This window comes from Crinia signifera, chromosome 1 (genome assembly GCF_055691185.1).
Source record: "Crinia signifera chromosome 1, ASM5569118v1, whole genome shotgun sequence".
In the NCBI taxonomy this organism is placed as follows: domain Eukaryota; kingdom Metazoa; phylum Chordata; class Amphibia; order Anura; family Myobatrachidae; genus Crinia; species Crinia signifera.
This window is the reverse complement of record NC_139217.1, coordinates 430313204-430339122: the sequence shown is the minus strand read 5'-3', so window position 1 is coordinate 430339122 and position 25919 is coordinate 430313204. Positions and strand designations below refer to the sequence as shown.

The following is a 25919-nucleotide window of genomic DNA, read 5'->3' as shown; positions in this document are numbered from 1 at the left end:
CAAAATGGCAGTTGGTTAAAATCCTCATGCTTTATTCTCAAAAATGCTTTTTTTATCCTTAAAAAAATTACGCTAATTTTTAAATAAGGTGAACCCCACATGCACAAGCTAGAAAATTAACTAGTCTTATACACATACACAATCACACCCAAAAATAAGACAAGTACACAGAAGGTTGGCAAGTTTGGTTCCCAGATGGTTGCAAAGCTTATATAAAACCGAAACTGGCCAAAGTCTAGTCTACCCGGACTACAAAAGGAGATCTCAGTAACCTTAAAGTGGTGCTTTGATGACAATGCAATCGGTTGATACTTCACATGGGATAGTGGCTTAGTTAGTGGTCTGATTATAGGCTAGTAATGTGCAAATACAATAATAGGTAGTTACACCATAAAGTGCCAACATCTTCATTATGTACTTAGAAACACAGAATATGATGGCAGATATACAACCACTTGGCCCATCTCGTCTGCCTTAAACCCACTAATATTTTTGTTTGCTATGAGCTAGTTAACCTTTAGAATTGTAGGAGGAAATGGATGCGCCCAGAGGAGTAGAATACGGATAGAATACAAACTTTACACTGTTCAGGCCATGGTGAGAATAAAAACCCATGAGCTCAAGGCTGTGAGACAGTAACACTACCCATACTGAGTGGACATATCAGGACAAATTCACTAAAGTGGGAGTTCTATTTCAGATGGGATGTTGCTATGGGCAACTAATCAGATACTTGCTATGATCTTTTAGGAGATGCTAAATCAGGGGTTGGGAACCTTTTCTGTGCCAAGGGCCATTTGTGTGGGGGAAAAAATCCTTCGGGGGCCATATGTAAGAATTTCTCTTACAAATTGTCCAGCTGCAGCCGTCACACGCTCCGGCGGCTGCCGCTGAATAGGACGGTGCTTGTTTCCTAGCACGGCGCCCACAATATTCAGTCGTATGGCATTGTATTCAATACAATGCGATGCAATGCGATTTTAAATTGTATAAGCACCCTAATGGGTTTTTTCAATGTTAAATGGTCCCCATATACGATTTTTTATTGTATAAGTGCCTTAATAGCATGCACCCCCACGCCACCGCCACCCCGAAGCGTGGCGAGTGCAGCGAGTCCGCTAGGGGCGGCGGTACGCTTCCTCCGACCTTTTCATACCCCCACTATCCACGTCGGCGTGGAGTTGATTTTATATAGTGCGGCGAGCGCAGCGAGCCACCGAGCCCAAAGCGTGGTGAGCGCAGCGAGGGGCCGCGTATTACTTTACATGTATTCCGCTTCCCTTTGCTGCGCTCGCCACACTATCTAAAATCAACTCCACGCCGATGTGGATGCTGGGGGTATGAAAAGGTCGTGGGACGCGTACCGCTGCGCTCGCCACGCTTCGGGTTGGCATTGATAGTGGGGGTGTCGTCGGGGTGCTTTTAACATTGTAAGCATCCCTTACGGTGCTTATACAATTAATAATCTTATAGGGGGGGCATTTAACATTGAAAGCACCCATTAGGGTGCTTATACAATTTAAAATGGTATACCATCGCATTGTATGCCATATACAATGGTATACAATTTTAAATTGTATAACATCGGGTGCCATCGCGTCGCATCGCATACCATTGTAAGGCTTATGGTATACGATGCGATTGGCGCCGTGCTAGGAAACAAGTACCAATAGGACTGACAGTCTCTGGCTGCTGTGGATTAAAAGTAATCTCGCAAGAACTACCAAACTCTTGTGAGAATTCCCCTGTACTTGACTCCCAGAAAAGCTGCCGTGCGGGTGGGCAGGACATTCAAACTGGCTACGGGTGCCGCATACGGCCCCCGGGCCTGAGGTTTCCCACCCCTGTGCTAAATAAATAAGAAGTAAACTCTAATTGGTTGTCCATAGAAACATCCCATCTGAAATAACACTCCCATCTTAGTAAATTTCACCCATCATTGTCAGTCATGGCACCATGATATACATCAATGCCATGTTTTGTACCATTGAACAACAGACGTGCTCCAAGAAATTCAAGAGTCTTCCGGACATTTTGGGAGTAGTTTTTTATGAGTGACACCAAAGGGGGAAAAAAAAAAAAATCTCAAAGTTAAAAGAAAAAAAAATGTGTAAATGAGGTTGTGCCAGTTAGAGAATTGTATGGTCCTGAGAAGCAACAACAGTACAAGATAAAAACATTTTAATATAGTTAATTATATATTTGCCTCTGATCATGCAAAATGTTTATCCACAGGGCATAGAACTTTTTTAACAGAAATGAGATATCCAAGGCTAAAGCCACATTTCCAGTTTGTTCTCATTACCCAAAATTTAAAGCAATTGGAAATTTCCATACTTTTACAGATGCTTTCTAGCAGCAGTTCTGTAGTACAATCTTTCTTATTAAATGCAAAAGCCTAGCTCGCTAAAATGAGTAAGTAACAAGATGCCAAACTTAATTTTGGAAATGCATCTCTGCATTAGAGACATTTGCATAAGTCTAAAAAGATTAGGAAATGGAATGGAGACACGCTCATCCTTCCTTTCATATGCACACTTAAGAAAATTACAGGCTCGATAAATAAGCATATTAAAATTCTTGTGAGTGTTATGGAGCGGCGCCTCCGTGTATTTAATATGCCACATAGTGCATCGGAGGACACAAGACAGAATACAGCCTGAAGCATGGCGACCGTATAATTAACAAGTACCTTTATAGTAATAATAGTACGCTTTAGTCATGTAATAAAGAAAAATTCTCTTTTACACCAATAGCATAATTATCTTGTCTATAACCATAAGCACAACAAAAACTCTATATTATATCTTGCTACAGATGAAAAGAATAATTATCAATAGATACCATCATTACAAAATTAGCCAAACATAAAAACAAAACAAATTCATGTTTAATACCCCTTTCATACTGCAAAGCTGGGTTGGACCCGGGTTCGGCGCTAACCCGGATCGCCGATTATACAGATGGCGACCTGGGTATAACCCAGGTTGAATTGCAATAACTTGGGTCCAAGGCGCAATGAGAAAGGTGGGGGGGGGGGGGGGATCAAGGATAATACACTTTCAACAAAGAATTTAAAACGTTTAAAATGGCACCTGCCCCAATAGACGCACTGTAAAAAACTAAATGTTAGTTAAATTTGTTTTTGGAGATCTTTTCCAACTCTTCCAATATATTAAGAACAATATTGTTTTATTGAAAAAAACACACAATGGGAAAACGAAAACTACTCACCAAGCTGGCTGTAAGAGAGGGGGCAGACTGGCCTTGGGCCTGACTCCGCATCCGCACAAGATTAGAGGTTTCTGTAGAGGCTTGCCATGTCTGTTGTACAGATCCAGTAGGCAGCAGGTAGCGCCCTGCAAACAAAACTGTAATTAATTTCTAGAATCTTTTTGCTTTTTTTTGTTTCTTAAAGTAGGAATAGAAGTCCATGACATTAATCTAAAACAAAAAAACAACAAAAAAAAAAACAACCTTTTAGTCCAATAAAGGGCAAGAAAACTTAAAGGCTATGCCAGTTATAAGCCTTATAGATAAAGGCAACCAAGAAACAAGTTTTCATTAGCACCTTGCTTAAATCATGACATGTTCTACTTGAGAAGTAATTTAGACATTATGGACTGCAAAGAGGAAACTGAACAGGGGAGAAAGGTCCGGCCAGAATTCTCTCCATATCAACTAAAGTCAAGAGAGTTGTCTGTGGGTTCAACCAATAGAAGATTGCTGGAAGCTGAACAAACAACAGAATGTCATCTGGTACTGTCTTGTGTTTTCTAATACTATATGGGGCATACTGTATAAATCTACAAGATGTTATTTGCTTATTGGGAGCAATTGTTGTAGATCTAAAAATATTTATTATACAGATTAACAAATATTACTGGGAACTGTGGGGTAGATTTATGAAGCAGTGATAAGGGCGGAGAAGTGATGCAGTGCCTGGTAATTTATCACCAGCCAATCAGCTCCTATTTAAACCCAGCCTGTAACTTAACAGTCAGAAGCTGATTGGCCAGTGATAAAATACCAGGCACTTTATCACTTCTCCATAAATCTACCCCTGTATACATGATTTTCGGTACTTATGTAGTATCTGGGCGTCCGATTTTGTGATTGTATGCCTTACCTTAAGGCATACAATCAGATGCGATGCGATTCGATTTTGCATAGGATTCAATGTTAAGAAGGTCCGGTTCATTTCCCCACTATCCAAGTGGGCATAGAGTTGATTTTATATAGCGTGGCGAGCGCAGCGAGCCACCGAGCCCGAAGCGCGGCGAGGGGACGCATATTTCTTAAAAAGTATTCTGTGTCCCCTCGCGGGGCTCGCTACGCTTGCCACACTTCGGGCTCGGTGGCTTGCTACGCTCGCCACAGGTTTATATCCAACTCCATGCCCACTTGGATAGTGGGGAAAGGAAAAGGACCCCTTTTTCCCATTGAATTCTATGTTAAAATGGACTCAGACCATTTTAACATTGAATCCTATGGAAAAATCTTGACCATCGCATCGCATCGTATGCGATCAGATACTACATAAGTACCTGATTTTCATTACCACTGCCATAGTAATTATAGTTGACCTGTCTAAATGGCATTAACAGAGCCCATTATCTTTAACATACAGTAAGATTATAAATTAATTGTCATCTACCCTGGCACACCAGCCCCACCTGTGCAATGCCTACAGTATGTCTACAAAATTAACTTGATGAAAATTATTTGTTTAAAAAATTGAAAATTAAAAGACACTTATTTTGTTCATGTGTATAATGTATACATTAAATTACTTTATAAAAAAAAACATTTTTCCTATGTGACATCACTTTGCTTATGTGGCTTGCGAGGATGCCTGAAGATCTGTTCTGTCAGTCTTAATTAGGTATAATAATCTGATCACAATACAATATTCTTGGACATGGCCAATTGACAAAGGGGGATGTCTGACATCACTGTGGTATGACCAGGTCCAGAAAGTCCAAAACATAAGCAAGCAGGTAAGAAGAGAACCTCTTGAATTTACTCACAGCCTGCACAAAAAGATTATACAACTATGACTACATTCCCCAGAGCTTTGCACAAAGAAGGACACCCACATGGAAATGGCACTATGTACACTATAGCATCCTCTGTGCTAACCATGTAGTCTTCATTTTATTGCTGAAAAAAGTTTTGTGGTTGTTTACTCTAAATGGCAAGACAATTACATTCATCTCCTCTGTGTTTATACATCTAATACCCCTTTTCCACTGCCGAAAAAAATCCAGTTAATTGCCATTTATACCTGGGATTCAGCTCAGTGGAAACGGGTATAGTGACCTGGGTAAAGGAGCTGTGGAATTGGCTCTAATTTGGGATTTTAAGCATATTCACACACAAGTGCAGTTTTCTATGACGTATGACCATATAAGAGCTTTTGCTTATCAGTGGCAATGATTAAGGAAACTTAATGTATACGGTGAAATTGTTTAGTGACCATACATCCTAAATAGCAATTATTACTGTCTATGGTTTCCTGTCATTTGAAGAATAGCATTTATCTGTTACAAGACCCGTCAGATATTTGTTTGTAAACGATCTATAAAGTACCTAATTGGCAAAGTCTAAAAATAATAGGAAAATAGTTATCCTCACTACACATTTGCCCATATAAAAAAAAAAAATCATTTTTTTTAACATCAAAATCCCCACCCCAACAGCTGCAATCTAAAAAAAAAGCCAAATGTGAACACGAGGGGGACCGATGTAATTAGAATCATGGCCTACAATGAAAAATCTTTGACCACCACAGGGAAACCACATAAATATCAAGTGAGCAAATGCGAGGATTACTAGACATATTGTCATTGTAGTGTTACTTTTGTGTCAACATCTTCATGAGTGCTTTCGATTTCCTCTTTCTATGAGATGCGTCATTCTCCAACTGGTTAAGTCTTCTTTTACCATCTGAGCATGGAGTATGGCATTAATTGAGAGGTTTCTTCTGTAAACGCTTCTGGTTTCACCATGAGAGAGGTGGTTTCTCATGCGAAGATTTTCAATATTTCTGGAGACCGTGATTTTGTACTCAACAGGTGCTGCTTTCCTTCTCTTTAGTTGGACTTTTGTAAGTAGCTATTGAGGACTAAATGGAGTTTTTCGTCTCAGAATGGGTTACATTACCTTGTTGAATTAAATTACATGGCATGTTTTCACATATGATGGCTGGTTCAATTCTTGCAACTCCATGAAGGTCAAGTCAAAAAGTATTTGGAACCTGTTTGTTCAGGTGCAGATAATCTGTCTTCAATACCAATTTGAGGAATTTAAGTCACAAAAATACTTACGTTTCTTAACGAAAGATAACAGGTCTCCTACTACATAAATATAGCAATCAGAAGATTACTTTGGAAAACCAATAGACCTAATGGCGATATAATTTCTAAATGCTAGGATATCAAAAACTAGCTTATAATAACAATTTTTGATCCAGGTCTTGTACTGAACATAATATGTCCTTGGGAATTTTTCATAGGCCACTCATATAGGTGTGTGTGTCCACATTGGCAATTATCTTGCAGTGTGACAATACGCAGGAATCTGCCACAAAATCAGTCAAAACCCTGGTGAGTGCACACTAGCATGCCACATTAGCACTGTAATCCAAGTGCTCATTCAGTCACAACCATCAAACTCCCAATTACAGAATTCACTGGACTAAAGGGTAATTATGTTTATGGATGGCACTTAAAAATGACAATGCTTTTACTAGCCAGACATGATTAGTAAAAGCATTGTCATCTACGTATTAGACACAAACATGATCAGAAGCGCCATATCTACCCATTAAAACCAATATTTGAAAATAAAACATCTCTCTCCTTCATTAACCTGAATTTTTTTTTTTATTATTAATGCCACATTAAGTCTCAGCATCTGCACTCTACATTCTAGTACAACAATAACCTTAACTTTGTATAATAATGACGTGGGGCAGAGAAAAGGGCTCAGCTTTTATTTATTGAGATATTAAATTTAGGTGGGAGGTGGAAAAACGGCCTAATGTATAGCATTAACTTATTGACTGTCATCAAATTGACAAGGATGAAGCCACCTGTCGAACATGCTCGCCAAATGACTCTTTAGGAAAAAGGCCAAGTGCCAAACCCTTACTGGGACAGCAATTGCAAATGCATGAGGCCAACTTCCACTGTCTTCAACAACTTGAGGTGCTATCCCATCCAGGCGAGAAGTAAAAGGACCGACCTGGCCTGGTAGTGTCTTTGGCCCCTCTTGGTCACTACACCTAACCCTTTCAACGGTGTGAGAAGCACCCCAGGATATAAGCAACTTCTAAACTTCGAAATGCTGTTCTGAAACTGGCCACCTCAAATTCAGTTATCATAAAGCTGACATAAAACCAAGCAAATATAGAGCGGGAGTGTGGGCAATGTTCAAACTGAAGAGAGTCTCCCACAAGCACCAAAACCAAGCCCATCCACTACCCAGAAAGGAAAAGTCCCTATTAACTATCAATAAAACAAGCCCCCCCCCCAAGCCTTGGTGAGTGATAAAGTGGAAAGTTAAAGTTCCAGACCACTGGCTCCTAACTGCCTAAATGTTACAGGCTGTGTGTGAACAATGGCAGTTAGAAGGTGATTTGTTGAAACAGCCTCATTGTTGTTAAAAGCCAGCTTCTACATATATACCGTTCTGCCATCATATTCTGTAACATGTATTGTCTGTCTGATGATTGTTTAGCTTCTTCAGTCAAAGTTAATTCCAGTGTTCCTAACATAGCATTGTTGCTGTTTTTTTCTGTAAACTTTTATAATTCCCATGCAGACTTTGCACTGAACAAATTGCCATGCGCTCCTCCAATTTACACATGTATCCCTTCACAGAGATGCCTTAACATTTGGGCTTTGCTGCTTACGGTAGCTGAGCATCAGGTAGGAGCACAAGCATTTCATACCAGTCAGCAGGGGACTAGCATTGCTGCAAACTGTAAGCGTTTTTTTTAAAGATTTCTCCAATACCATTTAAATCCTTTTATTAAGTTCCTTCTTGTATTACCTTGCAGTTGAAGCTTAGTTTAATATAATTTACTGATTAAATATACTTTATTGCTGAGATTTGTTCTTTAATACATTTTTAACGTTATTGTGATTGTAGAAGAAAAATGAGAGCTGGGGTTTAAATTACAAACAGTATCCTTAAGTAACAGGATAAACTAGCACCCAAAATCATGTTAATCATCCTATTAACCCTTTAGTGCCAACGGTGCTGTGACCGATCCTAAAAATATCTGTTAAAAATGCCAGAATCGTTTACAGCGACTGTTCTTTTAGTGTAAACCAATACAAATACAGCCAAGTCAATTAATTGAAGTGTAGTTAAATATTGCACAGCGAAAAGTCGCTGTGAGCGCCGCTGGCTTTTTTAAAGGATATTTTGAAAATCTCTCAAAGCAATGTCATCTCATTACAGGTATTTAACCTTACATGCCATTGCCAGTATTGAGTCACCATCACTCTGCCTGCATATTGCATTATTATAGGTATTTAACCTTACATGCCATTGCCAGTATTGAGTCACCATCACTCTGCCTGCATATTGCATTCTTATAGGTATTTACCTTACATGCCATTGCCAGTATTGAGTCACCATCACTCTGCCTGCATATTGCATTATTATAGGTATTTAACCTTACATGCCATTGCCAGTATTGAGTCACCATCACTCTGCCTGCATATTGCATTATTATAGGTATTTAACCTTACATGCCATTGCCAGTATTGAGTCACCATCACTCTGCCTGCATATTGCATTATTATAGGTATTTAACCTTACATGCCATTGCCAGTATTGAGTCACCATCGCTCTGCCTGCATATTGCATTATTATAGGTATTTAACCTTACATGCCATTGCCAGTATTGAGTCACCATCGCTCTGCCTGCATATTGCATTATTATAGGTATTTAACCTTACATGCCATTGCCAGTATTGAGTCACCATCACTCTGCCTGCATATTGCATTATTATAGGTATTTAACCTTACATGCCATTGCCAGTATTGAGTGACCATCACTCTGCCTGCATATTGCATTATTATAGGTATTTAACCTTACATGCCATTGCCAGTATTGAGTCACCATCACTCTGCCTGCATATTGCATTATTATAGGTATTTAACCTTACATGCCATTGCCAGTATTGAGTCACCATCACTCTGCCTGCATACTGCATTATTATAGGTATTTAACCTTACATGCCATTGCCAGTATTGAGTCACCATCACTCTGCCTTGCATATTGCATTATTATAGGTATTTAACCTTACATGCCATTGCCAGTATTGAGTCACCATCACTCTGCCTGCATATTGCATTATTATAGGTATTTGTGCAATTGTATTAAGAATTAAAGTGAGTTTGAATGTAATAGTGGCTGTGATGGTACCATATCCCTTACCATTTGCTTATCTTAGTTTTTATTGCTAGTGGGAGAGGGGCTCTGGCTGGGTGGGGTCTTAATCAATTAACTTAGAAACAGCTTTTAGTATTTAGTGAGAATACTAGGCTGACACAGCCTGGCTGACTATTGAAAGCTGACTATTGATATTTTGTCAGCTTTTAAAGTAGGATGATTTTTAAGTAGGGGAAAAAAAGTTACATAGATTAAAGATTGGAATTATTCTGAACTTAAACTGGACAGAAACTGCCAACCAACTTAACATCTTGATATCAAAGTGATTCAGAAAAACAGAAACTACAGCAACTCAGAAAACCAAGGGACTGCTTTGAGTGAGCTCACTTCATACTCACAACATACTACTCCTGGCTATCTGACTGTTCATCCAGCTTATCACCATTTCAGCAACTGCTAAAACTTTGAATATCACTGTTAATGCTTGTATTTGCACTGTCTGTTTTGAAAATGCCCAGCTGTACCTCTAATGACTTCACCACTTCTGCTCTTCCATTGATAGTAGGTGTCCCCCAACATTTTATTCTTGGTCCTCTTCTTCTCTATCTCTATATGTCTGGGAGAGCTTATTTGCTCACTTAACTTCCACTATCACCTCTATGCTGATAATACTAAAATCTACAGCTCCTTTCCTGATCTCTCTCCTTCCATCCTCACTCATATCTCCTACTGTCTCTCTGCTATCTACTCCTGGATGACCCAGCGCTTTTTTAGACTTAAAATATCAAAGACTAAGCTGACCTCTTCCAACCCTCCAGCATAAAACCTGACCATCTCTCATCCTAAACTACTGTTTATGCCCACTTCTTTCCCTTCTGTGTCACCCCTGTCTGTCTAACCATCCCCTTTTATAATGTAAGCTCTCACGGGCAGGGCCCTCTCTCCTCTTGTGCCTTTCTTAGAAGATATAAACCTCTGCCACCCTGATGATTACTTCAGTGTCCTGTCCCCTGATGTAACTATCCATATTTACCATGTACTTGTCCTAAACTGTCTTGTACTGTAATTTGATATGTGTTTTTGCTCCTAATTATGCTTTGTAAAGTGCTGCGAAATCTGTGTGCGCTATATAAGAAACTGTTAATAAATAAATAATAATAAATGTGGACACTCAAAGGGCAGTATTCAATGAGAAAAGTTCTCCGTGTTTTGTGGAGAATTTGTGCTTTGTTCGCCTTGGATGGAGCATTTTGCTCTCCAAAAGCGAGCAACCCTATTCAATGTGAAATATTCTCCGTCTTTTTAAGTGATTTTCTCCGTCTCTCTCCGTGTAGCAATTCTCCTTCTTTTGATGGAGAGCTGGAATGTGAACTTTTGAACATAAAGGGTTTTTTTTTAAATTTTGGTGTCAAAAAATCTGTTTTTTTTTTCCTGTGAAGGGGCATGTTATTTTTATTCATGTGCTTATAGCACATGAATATATATTTAATTTAAAAAAAATATATTTTTTTACATTTTTTTTTTTACACAGTGCAGCCAGCAGGGGGCCCGAGCGCTCGAGCCGCTCATTAGATATTCATATATTCACTGCAGCCGAACGTAACTATGCACGAACGGTGCAGTGAATACTGGGTCCCCCGCTGGCTATAGGGGGGTGCAGCCTGGGTCCTGGAGAGCCCGACTCCCCTCCACAGTCCTCTGGAGCAGCCAGGGAGACTTTAATCTCTCTGGCTGCTTCCGGCTCCCTGAAAGCTCCCTGCTCCCTGCAGGGGTTAAGACTCGCCGCGAGTGGCGGCGAGTCTTAACCACATTGAATAGAGGGAGCAGGAGTGGCAGCGAGCCCTCCGGAACACGGAGAGTGCATGGAGAGCTAAATAAAAAGCTCTCCATGCACGGAGAACTTTTTCATTGAATACTGCCCAAAGATTTAATACAAAAAGGCTTGCTTGGCAATTTTCACACCTATTTTGATAAATTCTCTTGGGAGCGCCACCTACTGTTTGAAATTAGTATTGTTTGATCAACAAATAACACTAGCGTAGACTATCTTAATATATATATATTTTTTTTTAATCAATATTTCTATTAAAAGTTTCCCAATAAACTAGTGTCCAAGAATATTGCTGCACTGGTTTCAGTTTCTCTTGTATACTGACTGTATGTTCCCAATTTTTACTACTTCATCAGGAGGTGGTTAATTATAATGAGGCTCTAAATTCACTTTACTGTATGCTTACTACCAAAAGGCCTGCAAGAGAGCCAAAAACAGTCTAGGCTACCATCGGTGGAAGGGATAGATTTAAAAAGAAAATGTAGAAACATTAGGAAACAGTCAGAGGAGGGCAGTAAAAATAAGGCAAATGAGTGGGAACCAGGGAAAATGTAGCTGTGACCACACAGAGCTAATTTGAGTTTATTTAAAGGACACATTTCAGGATAGATCAGGCAGGGGGGGGGGGGGGGGAATCAACGGGATGAATTTGTCTATTGAAAACTAGATAAGGTGAGCAATAGTTGTATTGCTGTGAGATCTATTCTCTAGAGTATCCACCGTTTGCACGCTTACCAGTCAAAGCTCCCCCAAGACTCCCTCTCCTTAAAAGTCTGCCATCTTCATTCAGTGACGTCTTGTACTTAATTGATTTGCTTGACCGAAACGAAACCTCAGGAGTGCTCGATTTGCGTAACTGCATGGGAGGTGGGGACAGGATGTTGTCAAGCTGAGGAATAAAAATAATAATACTGTTTTAATGTAGCATTAAAAGCAACAGAAAATACACACACAAACATGCAAGTATACATACACAACTATACACACAAGCAGCTTCTGTTAACTAAAATGATATGCAAAGTTCTCTGTTCGGCTGTAACCGCATTAGACATGGAATGTTGCGGTCTTTTTGAGAAAAAAACATAACGTAGCATGGTGTACCTAGAAGGCCTGTTTAACAGGAAAGGGGCCTAGATGTATATGGACATGTGTGTGCTTGTGTATACATAAACAAAAAATGTATATTATAATAATACATATGGCTTCTTAAGAAGTCTATCATTTTACAAATGTCACAGCACCCCAAAACATTTGGATTTACTTTGCACCTGTTTATTCAATAAATGTATTTTTAGACACCGTGATCAGACTGAGAGCCGCTACCCACTACCTGAATACTGTCTCCTATTACATCTGCCCCCTGCGTATTAATTTCGAATTGTAATTCTATGGGGGTAATTCAATTAAAGCAAATTTTTCCATCACTCGAAAAAATCTGTAATTTAATTTTTTTTTTAACAAATTTCCATTCGACTTTTTAAAGAAAGTGCAGATTTTGTAGGGAAATAAATAGTCACGGACTGAAAACAGGTGGATTGCATCATGGAAGGAAAAGTCTGAGGGTCCCAATTGAGTCAATACGTTTTCCCAGTTTTTTTGTTGTAAAATTAGGTGCCTCGGCTTATATTCGGGTCAACTTCTACTCGAGTATATACGGTAATTGAATATCCCCTATAAGTCAATGTAGTACTGAAGAGTTGGTAAGCTTTCTTAAAAAGATTTTTACGTTTCTGTAGCAAGCCCATAAATCTTAAAAGATAAAAACAGTTTTAACATTAAATATTAATATCCTTATACTAACGACTGAGAAAAATCTTTACATTCACAAAAATGTAAATACAATTTTTCAGAGCATTAAGCAATTGAAAGCCAACCATATTCTGGCAATGTGTCATACAGTATTTCACTTTTAGGTACACTGTACATAATTCACCCATTTTTGGGGACACAGTTTTCCAGTCTCTGGTTGTAAAAGTGAATCTTTACCCTGCGCATTTCATCTACAAGAGACTTCTTCAGGGGTAAACCTACTTAATTTACTTTGAAGAATGCATATAAGGCAAAAGAAATTGGAAGTGACATACACATTCACGAATATATGTGTGTGAAGGATGCTTAGGAGCAAAACAAAAAAAATAATATTTTTGTTTGTGGCTGGTAATATTAGGTACTTATATTTTGATATTTGTTAGAGTTGATATTGTACTTGCTATTTTGTTGAACCAATTAGAGTACTTTACAGGGCGGTATTTAGTCTGTGTCCGGAACCTCTGCACCCCCCCCCCCCCCCCTAAATCTTGTGCTTTTAAGTCTTATTCTGTGTGTCCTTAACCCTTTGAGTGCCCAGTGAATTTGTCAAAATTGGTGAGAAAACACTTGTATTCATCATAATGACGTGTAATGTTACCTTATATAAGAAATATAATCTATTTTTACCCAGCATTTTTTATTTGAATTTATATAACAAATGTGAGCGATGCTGGCATTTTTAGCTGATATTTTGCCTATCTCTCACAGAGATATTGGCACTCAAAAGGTTAATAATCATTATTTATTTCATGGTAGTTACAGTGAAGGGAAGACAATGCTAGATTACAGCAATACTGGGCACAAGTGTGGTGGCCGGACATTTCTCCAATGAGAACAGCAAAAAAGTATTTAGGGATGGGCCTGGCCTCTGTTGAAGTAGTGGGAGGTGGCCCCTTGGTAACCCAAGTTGTGCCATGGACTGTTATAGGGTCAAACTCCTTATTCATTTAGTACTTCCATACTCTGTTGCCGGTATCAGATCCTTCTTGCCAACACAATTTCATTAATTGGTATCTCTTTATTAATAAATGCTGTGACCTCGCTTTCCACAAATACTGCAGTATGTCATCATTTCTAAGATTAAGTAATCAGGTTTCAGTGCTTGGGTTTAATGCCATTAACTACAGTATATACCGTACAGCTTCATTCACATGTAAAAGTTTACCTAACCTTTAACCAGGGCCGGTGCAAGGGTTGTTGGCGCCCTAGGCAAAACTACTACCCCCCCCCAAAAAAAATGGCCTCTTACTTTTTAAGACTGCAAATACACAGTATTTCCACAGTAAACCTTTTTTCAGAATTCACAAAAAAAAGAAAGTGTTATTCTTACCCTGCGTTTCTCTAACATTGCCCCCTGCGAGTCTCTCCCATTGCATGTCCTCCATGCCCCTTTGCTGTAGGGGAAGTTAGGTTTAGGCACAGGGGAGAGGGTTAGGCTGCGATAGGGGGGATTAGGATTAGGCAAATGGGAGAGGAGGTTAGGATTAGGCACAGGGGAGAGGGTTAGGCTGCGGTAGGGGGGATTAGGATTAGGCAAATGGGAGAGGAGGTTAGGATTAGGCACAGCCTGGGGAGGTTAGGATTAGGCACAGCCTGGGGAAGTTAGGATTAGGCACAGCCTGGGGAGGTTAGGATTAGGCACAGCCTGGGGAGGTTAGGATTAGGCACAGCCTGGGGAGGTTAGGATTAGGCACAGCATGGGGAGGTTAGGATTAGGCACAGCATGGGGAGGTTAGGATTAGGCACAGCATGGGGAGGTTAGGATTAGGCACAGCCTGGGGAGGTTAGGATTAGGCACAGGGGAGGTTAACATGTATTGTGGAATAAATCAGTGTGTCTACACATTAATAAAAATAAATGTGCGTGAAAAAGAGGAATTAGGATAACTAAATCCCCCTCCGACTAATAGGCTGCTGCACCATCCATCCCCCGTGTCCATGCCCCACACCCTCTCCTTCTCCCCAGCTCTATGCTCCATGCCCCCTCCCTCAAACTCTTCCTGTCCCTGGCTCTCTGCTCCAACTCTCTGTCCCCCCTTCAGCTGTTCAGTACTTATAGTTTCCTTGCGCTGTCGTCCCGGAGTCCAGGCACCATGGGGCTTCTGCTGCTACTCTTGTATTTCCTCCTCCATGTGCCAGCGACCGGGCGGGGGCTGAACAGCGCGAAGCACCAGAGCCCAAAGAGCTCCTTAGCCTCTTCGTTCCTGCAGCTTCCCAGCAGCGCAGCAAGAGAGGTGGGTGGGTGGGCGGCATATGCCTGATAAGTGCGTGGATGCACTGAATTCCTGCGCCACTGTCTACCACAAACCATGTAGGAAACATATATTTATATTAAAAAAACTGATGGGAGAAACGAGGCAGCTCAAGGGCGCCCTCCAGTGCCAGCCGCCCTAGGCAGCTGCCTAAAGCTGCCTAGTGGTAGCACCGGCCCTGCCTTTAACCCTTTCAGTGCCAAGTAAATTTGTCAAAATTGGTGTGAAAATTGCCAAGCAAACATTTTTATTCAGCATAATGACCAGTAATGTTTATTGATATAGGAAATATAAGCTTTTTTTTTTTACACAACATTTTTAATTTGAATTCATATAATAAATGTGAGCGACGTTGGCATTTTGAGCGGATATTTTATTTTGCACATCGCTTGCAGAGATTTTGACATTTTTGCACATCGCACAGAGATTTCTATTACAATTACTAGCCGAGTCATACAATTACAAAGGAAATAAAAGGCTCAGTGTTTCACCACTGACGGGATTTTCAGATTTTAACAATTATTTTTATCTAGGGAAAAGTTCCATTCTGAGCCAGTGAATCTTCCTTTTCCAGGCATTATAAAGGCATTTATCATTAGGCTTTCAGAGCCCTGCTCAAGCTGGGTTCAGAGCACACAGGGAAAGACGTGTGATAAAAGCTTAATACAGCTGCCACAGCATGGAAGGAACACACACAGAACTCCAGGATATTAATAAGAGATGCGATGGATCCTCAGTGAGGGGACTCCTATTAGAGCACGGATTGTGAAATAACAAGCGAGCATTGCTTAGACAGAACAAACTACTTATCACCACCTACCTACTACAAAAGGAAATGCCGTCTCTGAAACCTATGCGGGTTTATCTATTCAGCTCCTAAATGCTGAAACAAATGACACTTTCTTATAGTGTTCATAATGTAGGAACCAGAGCAGAGATCTAAGGCTAAGCACACTACGGGATAGCAATTGAGGGTTTATGGTGGGCCACCATCAACAGTTTAAAAAAATAAAATAAGATATGTTCATGGTTATTTTTGAACCTCGCTCTCTCAGGAATACAAATACAGTTGAGGGTTTATACAGATCGCCATGGAAGCACATCGTAAACGGTGCAGCCAAGGGGTGTAGAGTAAAAGCCAGTCAACAGCTAAAAAGGTCAACAATTACTAGGTTGGCACCAGATGGTTAACAAGGTCAGCACAAGATTGGTCAACAATATCTAGGCCAATAGGATTAACCCCTTCCCGACATTTGACGTACATTTACGTCATGGCCGGGATGTACTTCGACACATGGCATAAATGTACGTCATGCCATTTAACTGTCACCGCGTCTATAGACGCGGTGACAGTTTAAACATGTCTGCTGTCCCTGACAGCAGACATGTCCCTGCATGCCCAGGGGGGGCTGCGATGCCGCCCCCCCGTCGGCGATCGCTGTGATTGGCTGTTCAGTGTGAACAGCCAATCACAGCGTTTTCCTGTGTACCGGCGAATAACGTTGACACAGGGATCGGTGGTGATTGGTGCTGTAAAGTACAGCACCAATCACCACGGGGTGTAAGGGTGACACTGGTGTCACCCCACCTCACCCCACCCGCCCCCAAAGGCCGTGATTGGTTCGCCGGACCGACGGACCAATCACAGCCATGGAGGGTGATTTAAACTAACGGTGACTGCACTGCAGACGCCATTCCGGTCTGGAATTGCGTGCAGTGCGGTCACCGTGCCTATCTGCCGCGATATACTGACCTGATCCTTGCAAATACTTACCTGATCACTGCTTGTAGCGTTCCTGGATCTTGTTACTTCTTGTGACTTCCTGTGTTGTGCTGTGCTGTGTTGTGCTGCTGCAGTGTGATAGATTTATAGATAGAGAGATAGAGAGAGAGAGATAGAGAGAGATAGAGAGCTAGTGACAGAGTGCTATATTTTGTGCTGCTGCAGTGTGATAGAGTTATAGAGAGAGAGATAGAGAGAGATAGAGAGAGATAGAGAGATAGTGACAGATTGTGCTATATATTTTTTATATATATACAGCTGTACTGCGTGTGCAACTGACTGCTGCCCCCCCCCCCCCCTTTGTGCTGATCAGTATAAATTAACAGATCAGCAACTTTTTGGGGGCGCAGGTTTTTTTTTTATATATATACCTGTCAGTGCTGCTGCTGCAGTGTCATAGAGTGATAGATAGTGAGAGATAGAGAGATAGAGAGAGAGAGTGATAGAAAGTGCTATATTTTGTGTCTGCTGCCCCCCTTTTGTGCACCCCCAGCAACTTTTTGGGGGTGCAGGGGTTATTTTTTATATATATAACGGTCGGTGCTACTGCTGCAGTGTCAGAGTGATAGATAGAGAGAGATAGAGAGAGATAGTGACAGAGAGTGATAGAGAGTGCTATATTTTGTGTCGGCTGCCCCCCTTTTGTACTGATCACTATATCTGAGGTGATCAGCAACTTTTTGGGGGTGCAGAGGTTTTTTTTTTTATATATACCTGTCAGTTGCTGCCAGTTGCACCAAAGGTTGTGCACCTGCTGCCCCTCACTGGTAATCAGTGTCGCATCACTGATCACCTTTTTTTTTTTTTTTTTGAGGGTGCTGTGGGGTCTTTTTTTAATTTTTTTTTTTTTTTTGATCAAATTCCTGTTGCCTTTGAGCGCTGTTCAGTGACGGACGTTACTGACCAACATTCTGTGCTCAATTTTTGGCGCAGGACCTTTTTTTTTTTTTCTGCACTACATACACACTACACACTACATACTACATTGAAATAAAGTTTGTACCCCCCCTACACTATACACGTGTTGAAAAATTTCACTACCAGAAACACAAAAATAAAAATGGCATCCCAAATGTCATCCCAAATGTCATCCCAGTCATCCAGAAGAATGTATTCAGCGGAGGAGGCATATGCCATGCTTGCCTCTGACTCTGACACAGCCAGTGAGGCAAGCGGGGAATTTGAAGGATTCATCTTAAGCTCCTCTTCCTCCTCTAGTGATGAGGGACCCCCTCAAAGACGCCCCCGTAGAGCAGCTGAGACCCCCCCCCCAATAATTGATCTCGTATGGACCCCACCACCAGACAATTTTGAGCCCCAGGTTCCTGAGTTTTTGGCCACCCCAGGAATCCAATTTGATTCCACAGGTCTCAGAGAAATTGACTTTTTCAAATTATTTTTCTCTGATGATTTTATAAATTTAATGGTGGACCAAACTAATTTATATGCCCAGCAGTTTATTGCTCAAAACCCCACGTCATCATTTGCTAGGTGGACCCCTGTAGATGCAGTAGAGATGATGACGTTTTGGGGTCTGGTGTTTCATATGGGCAGAGTAAAAAAGCCAGAAATTAGGCAATATTGGAGTACAGATGTTCTGTACAGCACCCCACTTTACCGTATGGCCATGACCCGGACTCGTTTTGAGTTAATCCTTAAATTTTTGCATTACAACGATAATGCACAGTGCCCACCCAGAGATGATCCCACCTTTGACCGGCTATTCAAAGTCAGGCCGGTCATTGATCATTTCAGTGCCAAATTTGAAGAGATGTACATCCCAGATAAATTCATTTGCATAGACGAGTCCGTTATACATTTTAAAGGAAGGGTTAAATTCCGCCAGTACCTTCCCAGTAAGAGGGCAAGGTATGGCATAAAAATGTATAAGCTGTGTGAAAGCACCTCAGGGTACACTCACAGGTTTAGGGTATATGAAGGGAAGGATTCAAGAATTGAACCGCCAGAATGCCCCCCCTCCCTCGTAGGTGTTAGTGGAAAAATTGTCTGGGATTTAGTGCACCCCTTCCTGGATAAAGGTTATCACCTCTATGTGGATAACTTTTACACCAGCATCCCCCTGTTTAAGGCCCTTGGTTCAAGAGGTACAGCAGCTTGCGGTACTGTGCGCAAGAACCAAAGAGGCCTCCCTAAAACGTACATTGCCCAAGTAATGAGAAGGGGTGAAAGCAGGGGAATATGCACCGAAAATATGTTGTTGGTCAAATATAAGGACAAGAGGGATGTCCTTATACTGACAACAATTCACGGAGACAGTACCACCTCCGTCCCTGTACAAGGTACCAGTACCCACACCTCAAAACCTAATTGTATCCTGGATTACAATAGGTACATGGGCGGAGTGGATCTTTCAGATCAGGTACTGAAGCCGTACAGTGCCCTGCGGAAAACAAAAATCTGGTACAAGAAGCTGGCCGTGTATATCATCCAGATGGCACTGTATAACGCTTACGTGCTATTCCGTTCTACCAGCCAGAGGGGGACATTTATGCACTTTCAAGAGGAAGTCATAAAGGGCCTAATATTTGAGAACCAGCAGGCAGAGGGCCCCAGTACTTCTAGTACTGGCCCCCGTATTGTACCAGGGCAGCATTTTCCTGATGAAATCCCCTCCACTGGAAAAAAGGGCAGGACACAAAAAAGGTGCAGAATACTGTCCCCTCGCGGGGCTCGCTTCGCTCGCCACGCTTCGGGCTCGGTGGCTCGCTACGCTCGCCACAGGTTTATATCCAACTCCATGCCCACTTGGATAGTAGGGGTATGAAAAGGACCCCTTTTTCCCATTGAATTCCATGTTAAAATGGACTCAGTCCATTTTAACATTGAATCCTATGGAAAAATCGGGTCATCGCATCGCATCGCATCGTATCGCATCGCATCTGATTGTATGCCTTAACTTAAGGCATACAATAAAAAAATCTGCAGCCCAGATACTACATAAGTACCGAAAATTTTTTAGCCAGAACTGCATTTTTGTGTAAAAAAATGTAATTTTTCATTTTCACTGCCCAGTTGTATCAAAATTGGTGAAACCCCTGGGGGTTTGAAATGTACACTATACCCCTAGATGAATTCCCTGAGGGGTGTAGTTTGCAAAATGGGGTCACTTGTGGGGGGGTTCCTAAATTTTAGCATCTTATGGTGCCTAGAAACCTACATGGTGCCTAAAAAATAATCTCATAAAAAGGAGGCTCCAAAATCAAGTAGGTGCTCCTTCTATTATGAAGCCTGTGGTTTGGTCAACGTGCACACTAGGGCCACATATAGGATATTTATAAAAACAAAAGAATTGGGGGAATCAATTTTTAGTCACATTTCTCTAGTAAAATCTACTGTGTTCCTTAGAAAAATGTATTAAAATTGCAAATCTGCAAAAAAAATGAAATTTTGAAATTTCACCTACACTTTGTTTTAATTCCTGTGAAACACCTAAAGGGTTAACAAACTTCCAAAATGCTGTTTTGAATACTGTGAGGGGTGCAGTTTTTGAAATGGCATCATTTATGGGGGTGTCTCACATACAAGTCCCTCAAAGTCACATCAGAACTGAACTGGTCCCTAAAAAAATCAGTGTTTGAAATTTTCTTGAAAATTTGAGAATTTGCTATTCATATTGTAAGCCTCCTAGTGTCCAAAAAAATTAAAAGGAAGTTGAAATAATGATGGAAACATAAAGTAGACATATGGTCTATGTTAGTTATTAACTATTTTGAGTGGTATGATTATTTGTCTCACAAGCAGAAAATTTTACATTTTGCAAATTGCTAAATTTTCCATTTTTTTACGACATTTTGGTATTTTTCACAAAAAAACACAGACTGTATCGACCCAAATTTACCACTAACTTGAAGTACAATGTGTCACGAGAAAACAATCTCAAAATCACTGGGATAAGTAAAAGCAAAAAAAAGTTATCCCCACTTAAGTGATACATGTCAGATTTGAAAAAAAGGGCTCTGTCAGGAAGGCAAAAACTGGCTGTGTCAGGAAGGGGTTAATATGTCATCAGAGTGAAAAAGTTTGACACGGCAATGGTCTACATTTCTCTTGCCCTAGAATCTAACCTTAACCCTCCCCTTCTGTAGCATTACTAATATTTAACCCCCTTATTGCCTAACCCCAACAGGTCTCCAGGGGCATGCTGAGCTTTTGAACTTGTCTACATTGACCTAATGACTCACACTTTTTATTGCGGACCTTCCATCCACATATTGCAGCTAAGAGCATGGGTATGGGTCATTAGGTCGACAGTCAAAAGGTTGACCACTGTTGATCGACAGCCAAAATGTCAACATTTGAAAAAAGTAGACATGCATGGGTTCAATTCGCACAATGGCCCCAACAGTGTGGAGTTTGTATATCCCCCCGTGCCTGTGTGGGTACTCTGGCTTCCTCCCACAAACCAAAAATATACTGGTAGGTGAATTGTCTCCCAACAAATTAACTGTAGAAACTACTGTATAAAGAACCGGAACAGGATTATTGCAAAACAATGAGAATATATCCCCAACCCCGCACCCTAGGTGGCTGCTAAACGTCAACACACAAAAAAAAGGTAGTTCCGTAAACCTTTCAGAATAATACACAATGTATGGGAGGGTAGTGAGGACCTTATAGTGCCTTATATCTAACATATCAAAATACAGGAAAAATACTTCCATTAACGTGAGGTGGTTATTATATGCATCATTCCATCATGGTACACAGTGTTTTCCCATTTTCCATACAGGTCCAATGCAAGTGGCTGATATAAATAGGAATAAAACTTATATGGTGAAGAATGTTTTAATAATACACAACTTAAAATCACAAGGTACTGTAACGGTGCCACCAGTGCCAAAGCATTTCGACCCTCACACTTTGGGTCTTTATTAAGGCTTGATCCACTACTTTACAACAGTTCTTTTCATTTAGCTGGTTATTGCTCACCTTGAACTACCCTCTGGACTTGTAACATAGTTGCCTATTATGCATTCTGCAGGAGACTCCCTGAAATAGCAGCAATCTCCCTCTCTCCCTCATTAGTCAAGAAATCTCCCTCATTTCACCTAGCCCAGTGGTTCCCAAACTGTGTGCCGTGGCACCCTGGGGTGCCTTGGGGACTTGCAGGGGTGCCCTGGTTTGGTGGTCCAGGACCACTTCAAGTTTTTTATGTCCATAATAATAGTCAAATTGTGGACAAATGCCACATAACTGATCCTAAGGATGAGATAAAACACAATTTATTCAACTTAATATTTGTTTCTGACATTCTCAATAAGAAACCTTTAGCCTAGGGATGCCACAAAATCATTACTGATGCGTTTGGGTGCCGTGATTCAAAAAATTTGGGAACCCCTGACCTAGCCCACATTATACGGTTACATTTTTGGGAAAAAAGGAATGAGAGATACATTTACACTGATTCAATCATCAGCACCATTTCCCAGCACTTTATCAAGTATAGTATCTCTTACTAACTGCTTTGGGGCTCATCTACATTTGGATAGAAGTCATTTTAAAAGATTCCTTTCAGATGTAGCAGTACACACCCACGCCCACGCCCACAATCTCTTTTCACAGTCTCTACATATAGGGAACTAGACACGCCCCCTCAATGGGGCACTGTGCAAAATTCTACTACTGACTATAATCTCCCTGAAACTAGTTTTCAAAAGTAGTCAAGTATGACTTGTAATTGTGTATTATTAAAAAATTCTTAACCATATAAGTTAGACAGGAGACACTAAAAAGGTGCACACTACCTTCCCATACACTGTTTTATATTAGGAACAGGCAGTGGCGGAACTGCATGAGGCAATGGAGTCAGATGACGCCGGGTTTTTGGTCTTCAGGGGGCGCTTCTCCATTGTCTCCTGTTGCCCACCGATTCCTCCCCGCAGTTGTATATTTCATTATTAGCTGACGGAGGAGCAGGAGGCATGGAAGCTGCCCTCTTCTCACACAGAGATTGAACTTGCAGCCGACTGACACTAGAGGGAGCTACTGCGCCCAGCTCCTCCCAGGCTGTACAGTACGTAGCTGGCTGAAGCACTCTCCTGCACTGCGTGGGTGGAATATAGCCACACACAGGTAGGGGCATTGACAGCCCCTGCTTCATGTTGCAGTGGGGTGGGGTGGGGGGTCTGAGTGAAAGAGGTATGTGTGCATCTGAGTGAGAGTGTGTCAGAGTGACAGATCGGGGCTATAACCTATCAGAGCAGCACTGCTGATATCGCCCCTCCCCAATCGCTCTTCAGGACCTCATTCCTCCATGAAGCTCCTCTCCTGGACCCAGCTGTCAACCATGGGCACTAGGCGCTTACAGTTACATGGAGTTTGCGTCTCGGCCAGCCACAGAGTAACAGGTGACAGCATGTGCACGTAGGCACAGCTCTCAGGTGCCGGATCCCCCTGCTGCCGCTGTCTCCTTCACACGGTGCAGTCACAGCACTGTATAACCCAGCTGCACACAGCACACATCAGCCAGCCCCAGCACCCCAGCATCATAGGCAGATTCCAAGGGGGGTGGTTGGGGGTGTAGGGGGGTGGGTGGGGGTGTAGGGGGGTGGATGGGGGTGTGTGGGGGGGGTGTCCCCCCCTCCCTGTCGTTACTAACATTTTTTTTAAACGCAGCAGATGCTGTGAAAGAAGGATCTGTGGTGAGTCCGCCACGATAGTAGTAGCACAGCAGCAATTGTTATTAATCTATGCTGCATCTGGCCGGGCAGCAGCAAGACACACTCGGAGGAGAAGAGAGGCTCTTCCTTCTCCTCCCCTTCCTGGTCCTACACCGCACCTACCCAACACGCCTAAAACATTACCAAGTAGCCCGCCCTTTACCACGCAGCCTTGCCTGGCCAGGACTTATAGCCGCTGGAACCTGATGTGTGGAAAGACCAAGCAGGCGAACCTCTGGCGCTGGGCACCCCGATTCTCAGAGGAGCAGCAGCTCTCACTGTTGTATGCTGAGTGGTTGGAGGATGAGAGGGGATGTGGCCAAGATTGCCTGCTCTGCTCACTGCAGCTACTGTATATTTATGTGTATGTGTACAGGGGAGTCGGAATAGGGGGGGGGGGGTATACAGTATTATATTATAGCTTCCCTGGACAGTGTGAAGTCTATTGCTGTAACGCATGGCCCCAGCCTGTTGGTCACTCTTCTCAGGGGAGGGCTTGGGCGATCTGACCTGCAATGGCTGCAGCACACATGGGGGCAGTGAAGGATACTCCTGCGGGATGGGGGAGACCTGCCTGCCACACAGTGACATGCAACTACCCCACACAGAACCAGGCTGTCACAGAGGCAGCTCACCCAATCAGAGAAGGTGGAGGACAGTGCTGTGTCTGCTCTGCCACTGTATATGGGGTAGATCAGATTCTAGCAACATAAGAAAGGTAACAGGAGGAGAGGTCTCAGCTCAGCTTAGACTAAGCATATATTAGGCTAAGAGGACATCTTATTGGCATTAAAAGGAGCATGTTACGTGTAGCAGAAAAATATACAAGGGGCATCTGATGGGTGTATCAGCACCACCTGTGGCCACCCCGCATCTGCCACTCCCCCACCCACTGTACTAATGCACCCACCCACAACCAGACCTCCTCAACCCACAGTACCCCTGCACCCAACCGCCACACCAACACACCCGCCCATTCCTCATCCCCAGTACCCACGAACACACCCATCCCTCCCACAACCACACCACTACCCAGCCCCCATAGAACCCTGCAACTTCCCATCACTCAACTACTGCACTCACCGCACCTAACCAACCCACACCACTCACATGAATCACCCCCGCATGTGAAACTCCATCATTGCAGTATCCACGCACCTGCCACTGGCCCACCCACATCACCCCCAAGCACCCTCCTTCACCCACGGCACCCTTGCTCCCAACCCTCACCCACCCAAACCACCACCACACCCATCCATTTGCCAAACACCACATCCACCCCCCTCCCCCACCCACAGTATACCCACACCCACCCTTCGCCCACCCACGCCACACCGGCCTCACCCCCATCCACAACACACCCAGACCCCATGGCAATCCCCCCACCTGTCCCTCCAACACAGGCAGTACCCCTGCCTCTCACCATCCGCCACCCAACTGCAGCACCTCAGCACCCGCCCCTGCCCCACCCTCACCTAGACTCCTCAACCTACAGTACCCCTGCACACACCTACTACAACACCGCACCCATCACTCCCCCACACCACCCCTGCTACTACCCCCCACAGCAGATAATCCTCCATATAAACCATATTTCACGCAATAAAGTTGTTTACAGGTTAAGGGGGCGGAGCCCCTTACGACCGTGTGAAAAGCGCCCGTAAGGCGCGATAAATCACCTAGTACACTATATGTAAAGCACTGTTTAAGACTAGATCACATCGACCCACATTGCCGAGTCTTAAGCAAATAAGCATAGTTACATCTTATTTAACAGAATATAATTGCCAGAGTTCTAGATTAACCAGTACATTGAATAAGCAATGTAGAAAAACATGTATTATACATCATACATACATACATACATCAGTATGTATAGCATAAATAATATGCATATCATACAGGCTAAAGGTGTAAGTGAAAGGTTTGTAAAAACTACATAAAGCAATCCCATTATCAACATGGCAAATTTGAAGAGACAGTCAGAGAGTTGTAATCCAAAAAGGTTTAAGATTAAAAACAGTAGAAGAATTGCAGTGTTGAGACAGGTTTTCTGTGCTGCAGCCCCTTCATGCAGAACAGGTAGAATTCTATTGAATCTTGGTGGTACGCTGCCCCCTGGGGGAACCCTGCAACAAAGCACTACACTCCAG

At 42.3% G+C, this 25919-nt stretch overlaps 1 protein-coding gene across 4 annotated transcripts in view; it reads right to left on the bottom strand.

Moving 5' to 3' along the window:
• Positions 1-25919, bottom strand: part of MAST4 (microtubule associated serine/threonine kinase family member 4) — a 510888-nt gene that overhangs the window by 363291 nt on the left and 121678 nt on the right. For all 4 annotated transcript variants that reach the window (XM_083152444.1, XM_083152461.1, XM_083152453.1 and 1 more), the window contains exons 2-3: positions 11979-12132; positions 3235-3359 (exon numbers count right to left, since the gene is read on the bottom strand). In XM_083152444.1, coding sequence (XP_083008570.1) covers positions 3235-3359; positions 11979-12105 — 252 coding nt within the window. In that variant the 5' untranslated portion in view covers positions 12106-12132. The remainder of the gene's footprint in view (positions 1-3234; positions 3360-11978; positions 12133-25919) is intronic.